This window comes from Pelodiscus sinensis, unplaced genomic scaffold (assembly GCF_049634645.1).
Source record: "Pelodiscus sinensis isolate JC-2024 unplaced genomic scaffold, ASM4963464v1 ctg129, whole genome shotgun sequence".
Lineage (NCBI taxonomy): Eukaryota > Metazoa > Chordata > Testudines > Trionychidae > Pelodiscus > Pelodiscus sinensis.
In genome coordinates, this window is record NW_027465866.1 from 192801 (window position 1) to 202371 (window position 9571).

The 9571-nt window shown below is 60.3% G+C and overlaps 1 protein-coding gene across 1 annotated transcript; it reads right to left on the bottom strand.

Moving 5' to 3' along the window:
- Nucleotides 1–282: 282 nt before the first annotated feature.
- LOC142824007 (uncharacterized) lies at nucleotides 283–4165 on the bottom strand. Its single transcript, XM_075915765.1, has 9 exons — nucleotides 3974–4165; nucleotides 3326–3759; nucleotides 2937–3040; nucleotides 2565–2687; nucleotides 1938–2009; nucleotides 1433–1538; nucleotides 1065–1160; nucleotides 797–901; nucleotides 283–418 (listed from the first exon to the last, which is right to left on the bottom strand). Exons 2-8 carry the CDS (start codon nucleotides 3756–3758, stop codon nucleotides 798–800), a joined length of 1038 nt encoding a protein of 345 aa, XP_075771880.1. The 5' UTR covers nucleotide 3759; nucleotides 3974–4165; the 3' UTR covers nucleotides 283–418; nucleotide 797.
- Nucleotides 4166–9571: the final 5406 nt, after the last annotated feature.

Below are 9571 nucleotides of genomic sequence, written 5' to 3' on the forward strand. Positions count from 1 at the left end.
CTTATAGTAGTGCCTGCACCACAGGTCCTCTGCCTGGTGGATGTTGAAGCCTGCAAGATACAAACCAGGGTGATTCTGCTGGCAGGTCTGAGCCCTTCCCCTCCCACGGGTCCCTGCAGGCATCCCTGGGCAAATGGAGGGGCACAGGGGGCAGAAGGACGGGAACACAGAGGGACGCATCCCCCCTTGGGCCAGTCTGGGGGAAAAGGGCTGGGTTCCCTCCCCCTGCCGCCGGCACCCTCAGGGTGTCCCTGGGGCCCAGGTCCCGGCTGGGTTCCTTACCCCTGTGGTGCAGGAGGAGTCGGTACAGGCTGTGCACCCCCTTCCGGGCCAGCCGGCTGACGTCTTCGGATGGGTCCGAAATAAAAAGGCCCAGCTGGGCCACGTGGTGACCCATCCTCAGCCAGTCGGCGGAGTTCTGAGGGGAGAGAAGAGGGGGGGTCCCTGAGCATCCTGGGGCTGCACGTCCCATGCTAACGGCCGCCGAGGCGGTTCTGAGCTCGGGGACCGACAGAGACACCTCCCGGGGCGGGGCGGGGCGGGGCCGGCCTTGCGAGGAGACAACCCTGAGCAATGGCCCCGACTGAAGGGTCACTCCGGGGGTGGAACAAGGGGATCCACTGACGGCCATTCCCCAGTCTGGGGCCCAGGTGCCCCCCGGAAAGGCCCAGGGTCGCCCCTCCCCGGGGAAAGGAGAACGCGGCCCATTCCCGGCCCATTCCCAGCTCTGCCTCCCGGGGACGCTCCCAGCCCCGCGCCCTGCAGCCCCAGACCCCCCGGCTCCGAGGTCACTTACCTCAAACCCCGGGAGGGTGGTGGCGACTCCCAGCAGGGCCGTGGTGCTGCCAAGGGCCCTGGCTCGCTCCTGGGGCAGGCGGGACTCCAGCCACGGGCTCAGGTGCTGGGGGGGAAAGAGGCAGGTCAGGACCCGTAGGGAGGCGCCGGTTCTGGGCAGAGCCTGGGGCTCCTCTCAGACTGTGCCCCCCCCCAGCCACTGACACAGCTCCTCTCTCGGCCCCCCGAGGAAGCAGGGACAATGGCCCCGTCCCCCCCACGGGGCTCACCTCCATGATCAGCTGCAGCCTGGCAGTGTCTGGGGACTCGGCGAGGAGGCTTGCCAGTAGGGCCTGGAGGTCGACGGGAAGGGCTCGGATGAACTGCTGCAAGACAAGGGGGAGCCCTGGGTCAGAGGGGGGTTGGGGAATCCAGGCCACCCGCTGGCTCCGGGGTGCAGCCTTGAGCAGGGTCTGAGCCGCCTCGCAGAGCAGGGAGGAGCCCAGGCTGGGCATGGAAGGGACGGGCCCCCAGGGAGAGCAACGGGAAACCTGGAGGGAAGGATCCAAACCTGCAGCTTCTTCTCTCCCTCTGCCCCCACCCCCACTCCTCTCTGGAGCTCCAGCCCAGCCCGGGAGCAGGGCCCGGAGGGACGTACCTGTGTGTGGATGGGCTCCTGCTGCCAGTCCCCAGACACAGTCTGTCCCACGGCCGCCCTCAGCAGGGGGCTCAGGAGCTGGGCCTGTAGGGGAGGCTGCAAGGTGCTGGCAGGAGAGAGGGGCAGAGACTGTTAATTCAGCAGCAGGGCTGTGTCCAGACTCAGGGGGTTTTTCGGGAAAAGTAGCCTTTTTCCGAAAAAACATCACCTGCGTCTAGACTGCAGTCGCGTTCTTTCGAAATTAAATCAAAAGAACGCGGCTTTTCTTTCCACGGCGGTAAACCTCATTTCACGAGGAAGAACGCCTTCTTTGGAAAGTGCTTCTTTCGAACGAAGGCGTTCTTGAATGTAACTAGGGCTTCTTCGAAAGAGAGCATCCAGACTCACTGGGTGCTCTCTTTCGAAAGAGGCTTGCAGTCTAGACATAGCCCAGGAGACAGAGACTTTCCCACTCCCTGGTCAGGGGATCTGCTCTGGGGAGGAGTCGGCGGGGGGGGGTCGGTACCTGAGGCTGCAGGCGGCGTTGAGGCAGTCGGCTAAGACCAGTGGGGGGGGGGGGGGAGTCCTCCATGATCTCCTGTGAGACCCAAGGAGACAAAGGGGCGTGTGAGGCTGGGGCCCCCAAGAGACGCTCACACGGCCAGCACCCCCACCCAGCAGGATCCAACCCCACTGCCTCCCGCTGGCCTGTAGCCCCCCTGCCCGGCACAGGGCCCCTCCCAGCACCCCCCTCCCAAACCGGGACCAGCTCAGTCCTTGTCCCCAGGCCGTCTCCTGCCCCTCACTGCCCTGGTGACCAGCCTCTGAACCTCCTCATCCCTGCTCCCCAGGCGCATCCTCAGCAGCCCGCTCTGCTAACCTTCCAGCTCCCCCCCCCCCATGGCCCGGGGAGACCCCTCCCTGTTCCGAATCCCCCTCCCTGTCCAGCACCCCAGACCTGCCCCATTTCTGTGTCCCTCCCTCCTCCAGCATCCCCACCCACCCTCCCCATGTCCACCTCCCCCTCCCCCTCCAGCACTCCTGGCCCCACCCATCCCATTTCCAGCACCCCCACCCGCCGCCATGGCCCAGGCAGACCCCTGTCCACCCCACGTATCCCCTCCCCTCCTCCCGGCCGCCGCGACTCGCTCACCACGATCCTGGCCATCATGGTGTCCTTGCAGCAGCGCGGCGCCAGGGTGTCCTCGCCCCTTTGGAGGGCGGCGAGGCAGGCGGGGGGGACGGCCAGGAGGAACCGCTGCAGGGCGGCTGGGCTCTGCACCCCAGAGAGAGTCTGTGAGCCTGGGGCCTGCCTGCCCCCCACGGACAGCTGCAGGGCTCAGGCCTCCCAGGAGTGGAGGTGGGAGCTGCCGGTTGTCCAAGCACCCACAGCTTGGGGGGCCCAGGTCATGCAGGAGAAGGGGCCCCAGGGGGATCCCCAGTGAAAAGCCCCTCCCAGAGGGGGGGACGTGCTGGGAAGGAGCCGGACAATCTCGGGTCCCCCCCGTGTCGAGAAGGTTCCTACCGTGTCCCGGGTGTGGAGCTGCTCTTCAATATCATAGATGGCCCCTTCCTCCACCCGGGAGTCCATCCGCTCCTGGCAGAGCTCCGCCGAGGCGCAGGGGGGCTCTGTGCGGGAGGGAAGGGACCAGGGTGACTCCAGCGGCCAGCAGGGATCACGCGCCCCCTTGTCAGGGACCCAGGGCAGGTTGGGCCCCACACGCCCCTCGCAGGGACCCATCCCCCTTCCACCCTCACATCTGCCAACGCCCTCAGCAGAGCCCCCACCAGGAACAAGAGAGCCAAGCAGCAGCTCCCGCCCCCATCCATTGCCCTGGCTGCGGGGCAGACACTGGGGCTGCCCCCCCGTGTACTGGGTGAGCCCCTGGGCCCAGCATGTTCACGGCCCCTCACCTGGGTCTGAGCGGCTGCAGGAGGTGGCCCGGCTGCAGCTGGAGGCCCAGGTGCTGCTGCTCACTGAGCTGGACCCACAGCTGCAGGGGCTGGTGCGGGGAGCGATGGGCTGGGGGCTCCCGGAGACTGGCAGGTCCCCGGGGGCTGGGCAGGGCGATGCCCCCTGGTGGTAATGGGGGCTGGGCTCCTGGGGCAGGTGTTTCTCTCCACAGAGGAGGCCCCAGAGCCACCCTACCCGGCTCGCCCGCTGGGCTGGGTCCCGCCTTCCCAGCCGCCTCTGGAGCCAGGTCCGGAGGGGCCTGGCCGGTGGGCGAGTCGCCCCGAGCTGGTGGGATTCAGCTTCCCCGCCCGCAGGGACGGAGGAGCTGCTTCCCACCGGCCCTGGGGCCATCTTCAGGGCTTTCCGGAACCACAGCCTGATGTGTTTAGCCATGCTGCAAATGAGGGGAGCAAAGGGGAGCTTGGGGCGCAGCCTGCAGAGTGAAATCCAGGGGTTCCAGCTCCCCAGAGCGACTGCCCCCAGCCCCCAAATGGCCCCTTGCTTATCGGCTCGGTCTTGCACAGGCACTTCTGGCCCTTGACCGAGGGCTGGGCCTGCCTGGAACCCAGCCGGCCCCGGGCGGGATCCAAACCCCTGGGGGCTCTTACCTTCTGCAAAACGCTGTCCGGATGTGGAACTCACAGAGGACAAAGCAACTGTGAGCAGGAGACGCACCAGAGCTAAAGCAACCGGGGGTCTCCAAAGTCCCCTGGGCCCGCCCCTCCCTTTTCTCAGCCTGAGATGTGGGTTCCTCTGTGAGGTCACCACCTCCCCACCTGCCCTTTGCCTGATCTGCTGAGGGCTGCCCAAAGCCCCTGTGAGGTCACTGCCCCCCCCCACCTCACCCTGCCAGGCAAATGTCCTGCCTCTGGCCACCCCTCTGGGAAGTTGGAGCCATTCCTAGGGGTCCCCCCCACTCCCTGACTGGGCATCCTGCAGCCAGCAGCTCCAGTAGCCCCATAGGCTGCTCCCTGCCCTACGCTGCAGGCTTCTTGCACAAGAACTGTTTCACACCGGAGTTCTTGCGCAAAAGGTCTCGTGCAAGAGCACCTCCACCCTGCCATGTGCTTTTGCACAAGAGTGTCCATGGCATTGTGAACGCTTTCTCGTGCAAGAAAGCTCTGATGACCATTTTAGCCATAAAAGTGTCTTGCTCAAGAAGCCCCTGGTGCCCGTCCACGCTGCCTTCTTGCACAACAGCTCTTGCACAAAAGGGGCTTATTCCTCGTGGGGAGAGGAATAACTCCTGTGCAAGAAGCCCTCTTTTCTGATGCTTTACTGCAAATTTACTGGCACAAGAATTCACGTGCAGTGTAGACGCGCCACAAGTTTTTGCACAAGAACAGTTGTTCTTGAGCAAAATGCCTGCAGTGCAGATGTGGCCTTGGTGTCACCCAGCACTGGACTTCCTGGCCAGGAGCAAGAGTTAGAGCCTCCCACTCGCCCCGCTGCCTCTCACGGGCTCCCGTCCGGCCCCAGCCCTGGGCTTTGCCCTAGCGCATCCCAGCAAGGCCTCTGGCCTGTGTGACGGCGCGTTGGGGGTCCCCTGTCTCCTGCACCCCGAAATGGCACAAACAGACCGCACCAGCCGGTGGAATAGAGGAAGTTTATTGCCTCTCCAGGATACAGCACAGAACAGATGTAATCTGGTCACAGAGCTGGGCTAGGATGCCTCAGACCCCCTTGAGTTGGGGGGAGACTGGGCCCCTAAACTCCAGCTCCTCTCCCTAGGCTGTCTCCTCCATCCTCACAGACAGCCAGCCACCAACTCTCTCACTTCCAGCCCTGCCCCCCAGCCAGGGCAGCATTCCACCTTCCTTTGTTCCTCTCCATGGGGGGTGTCTGGTCACTGGTTTGCATAGTGACTCATCCTGTTTTGCTGGGTCATGGCCCCCACGACAGCCAGTGGGGGTTACCCCAGAGCGAGCAGCATAGAAACCAGCCAGGTACCCCCACTACGTCACAGCCTGCATTGACATGTGGAGAATCCACCACTGCCCTGGGGCGCTTTTGTATATGGGACTCGGACTCACAGCTGAGCATGGAGCCTGATTTCTCCCAGGACTTGGGCTCTTTCCTGGCCAGGCCCTGGAACTGGTTCCACCTTTGTCTGCCAGGGACCGATACTGTCTCTCCAGGGAGGCCCTGCAGTGCAGGCACCTTCCTTTCCCCCCTCGGGAGCAGTCATTGTTCTGCAACCCACAAAGCAGTGGGGGGCTCCTGGCTGCCCCAGCTCCAATCTCTGAGCTTCTCTCTCAACGGGGGCCAGGCCTGGAGGCTCTAGTCCCCCTGGGTATGTATTTCTACACTACCCCGCTAGTTCGAACTAGGGGGGTAATGTATGCATACCGAACTTGCTAATGAAGCCCGGGATTTGAATTTCCCGGGCTTCATTAGCATAAAGCCGGCGCCGCCATTTTTAAAAGCCAGCTAGTGCGAACCCCGTGCCGCGCGGCTACACGCGGCACGGGCTAGATAGTTCGAACTACGTAGCCATTCCGAACTATCTGTACTCCTCGTTCCACGGCACGGGGTTCGCACTAGCTGGCTTTTAAAAATGGCGGCGCCGGCTTTATGCTAATGAAGCCCGGGAAATTCAAATCCCGGGCTTCATTAGCAAGTTCGGTATGCATACATTACCCCCCTAGTTCGAACTAGCGGGGTAGTGTAGACATACCCCCTGAGACTCACTGGTGCTGGCTCACCCCCTGTCCTGCTCGTGGCTCCGTTGTCCTCCTCCCCGCAGCCCCCCCCAGCTCTAAATGCTGCTCACATCAGTTCCCCTTCCCCGTGGCCAGGCCCTGCAGGGCTCTGGGGGCTGGTTTGCTGCCCTCAGCCCTGCAGTAGCCTGCTCCCCAGTTTGCAGCCCCTCCCATCATGCATGGGGTCTCCTGGTACCGGAGGGAGGACGGGGGCAGACCAGGAAGGTTAATTTGATGTTGCAGCGGCAGGAAGAGGAGGGGTGGCGCAGAGGAGCTGTCAGTACATTATCCCAATACGCCATCCCAGTGCAGGCGTCACACTCAGCTCTACCTGCAGAGGAGTCTCTATCTGCGGTGAGCAGAAAGGGGGTCTAGGACACACACACAAGTAGCCCCAGAACCACGCAGGAGCAGAGTCGTTCTGCGAAAGGGAGAGGTTTATTGGGTCTGCGAGGGCGGCCGTAGGGGGTTGTCGTGTGTGTGCCACTCATCTCCGTCTGGGCAGAGGCACCGGTCGGGCTCAGAACTGGGCACAGGACCCGACCACGGCACCATCGATCTCCAGTGTATCGATCTGCTGGAAGCCGCGGCAGAGCTGAATTGCAGAACGGCTGCCCATTGGCAAAGACCTTGAAATGCTGGTTCCTGCAGCCGATGGAGAGGAACCCACTCCTCCTGGGGGGAGGAACAGCCAAGAGAGGGACCCACTCAGACCGGTCTGGCAGCGTGACGTAGTGGAACCAGCGCTGCCTAGGTAGGGTTTTACCTCCCCCCAGTCTGCTTCTGAGACCGAGTTTCCCCCTCTGCCCCATGGGCTAACAAGGCACTTTACAAACATTCTCTGTGTCATCGGCATTGTATGAAGGGGGAAACTGAGGCATGGAGCGGCATCTGATTTATATAGCTCAACCCAGTCCCCACCCCTCTCGGTCTTCAGGAAAAGAAGCCAAGTGCTCTTGTTCTCACCAGTCCTCCATTCCTCTGCTTCCACCTGATGTCAAATACACAAAGCTCACTACTTCTTCTTTCCTGCACTTAAGCCAAGCAGATCAGGATGGGGAGGAGACATGAGGGAGCCCCCAGGCTCTTGCTCTTTCTCGCACATACACACACATATATTACTTTAGAAAATGCCAGGTGTGAGCTAGAGGAGAATCTCCATTAACTGTTAGCACTATAGGGCATATGATACATACATAAAGCATTTACAGTCCATCCAGCAGAGGGCAACAATACACCCCGCACACATGTAGCTCCCCCTCCTTTTCCAAATGCCCCAAGATTTAAACTACTGGAGACTACCCATTAGCTGCTAGTTGTATAGGAACTATGGGTATGTCTACACTACAAAGTTAATTCGAACTAACAGCCGTTAGTTGGAAGTAACTTTCATAGGTGCTACACATACAAACCGCTAGTTTGGACTTTATTCGAACTAGGTAAACTTCATTCTACCAGGAGTAACGCCAAATTCGAATTCAGTAGTTGGAATTAAGGGCTGTGTAGCCACTTAATTCGAAGTAGCTGGAGCCCAGCCCTCCCCAGGTTCCCCTGGTGGCTGCTCTGGGCCAAAGCAGGAAAACTCCTCTCCTCTCCCCAGCCCTGGGGCCCTTAAAGGGGTAGACTCTGGCCAGACGGCACTTGCCAGAGCCAGCCCTGCCAGCAGTCTCTGCCCCGAACCAGCGGCTGCAGGATGAGCCAGGCAGCCAGTGCCAGCGAGCTGTCCCCCCGCCCAGTCCCCCAGCACCCAGGGGCCAGCCAGAGGCCGTAGATGGCGCGCACCCTCCTGGTCTAGTGTGGAGGTCATGGACCTCATTGAGGTTTGGGGGCAGGCCCCCAGCGTCCATGATCTCTGTACTAGGAGGAGGAACGTGGCCGTCTACGGGCGCATAGCGGCCGCCATGGCCCGAAAGGGACACAGGCCACCCAGGAGCAGGTGCACCTGAAAGTAAAACAGCTGCGGCAGGCGTACGCCATGGCCACCAGGGGCGGCGCCGCAGCAGGGGCTGCCACCTGCCCCTACTTCCCTGCCCTCGACCGACTCTTGGGGGGCGGGGCGGTCCGTGCCAGCCCGGGAGGCAGCGAGCCGGGACTGGAGGGCCCTGACCTGGGCACACCGGAGGGGCCACCACAAGGAGTTCCAGCACTGGAGTTGGCAGGGTCATCCAGGGAGACCGTACCGGGTAAGTAGTTCGAATTAAGTAGTTCGGGGGAGGAGGCGGGAGGGAGACCAGGGACCGCGCACGTGGGCCATGCCTCCCACGGATCACACAGACACCTGTGCACGTGCAAGCACATGCCATGCCACGCTCCAGCTGCGTGACACCCAGGGGCCGTGGCCCAATAGGCACATGCATGTCTGAAGAGACCTGACATGCTCCTGACCCGGGGGCGGTACCACAACTTCACGAGTTTTGCTTACAACACACCTGTTGATACAACCTAGAATCATATTTGCTTTTTTTGCAACAGCATCACACTGTTGACTCATATTCAACTTGTGGTCCACTATGACCCCTAGATCCCTTTCCACCATGCTCCTTCCTAGACAGTCGCTTCCCATCTTGTATGTATGGAACTGATTGTTCCTTCCTAAGTGGAGCACTTTGCATTTCCCTTTATTAAACCTCATCCTGTTTACCTCTGACCATTTCCCTAACTTGCTAAGGTCATTTTGAATTATGTCCCTCTCCTCCAAAGAAGTTGCAACCCCACCCAGTTTGGTATCATCTGCAAACTTAATAAGCGTACTCTCTATCCCAATATCTACATCATTGATGAAGATATTGAACAGTACGGGTCCCAAAACAGACCCTTGAGGAACTCCACTTGTTATCCCTTTCCAGCAGGATTTAGAATCGTTAACAACAACTCTCTGACTACGGTTATCCAACCAATTATGCACCCACCTTATCGTGGCCCTATCTAAGTTATATTTGCCTAGTTTATCAATAAGAATATCATGCGAGACCGTATCAAATGCCTTACTAAAGTCTAGGTATATGGCATCCACCGCTTCTCCCTTATCCACAAGGCTCGTTATCCTATCAAAGAAAGCTATCAGATTAGTTTGGCATGACTTGTTCTTCACAAACCCATGCTGGCTATTCCCTATCACTTTATTACCTTCCAAGTGTTTGCATATGATTTCCTTAATTACCTGCTCCATTATCTTCCCTGGGACAGACGTTAAACTGACCGGTCTGTAGTTTCCTGGGTTGTTCTTATTCCCCTTTTTATAGATGGGCACAATATTTGCCCTTTTCCAGTCTTCTGGATTCTCCCCTGTCTGCCATGATTTTTCAAAAATCATTGCTAAAGGCTCAGATAGCTCCTCTATCAGCTCCTTGAGTATCCTGGGATGCATTTCATCAGGACCTGGTGAACAGTGGGATGGGGAATGTGGGAGTATGGGGAGCTCAGGGCGGGGGATGAGGAGTGTGAGGATGTGGGGGAGCTCAGGGCAGGGGGTGGGGAGTGTGGGAGGATGGGGAGCTCAGGGCA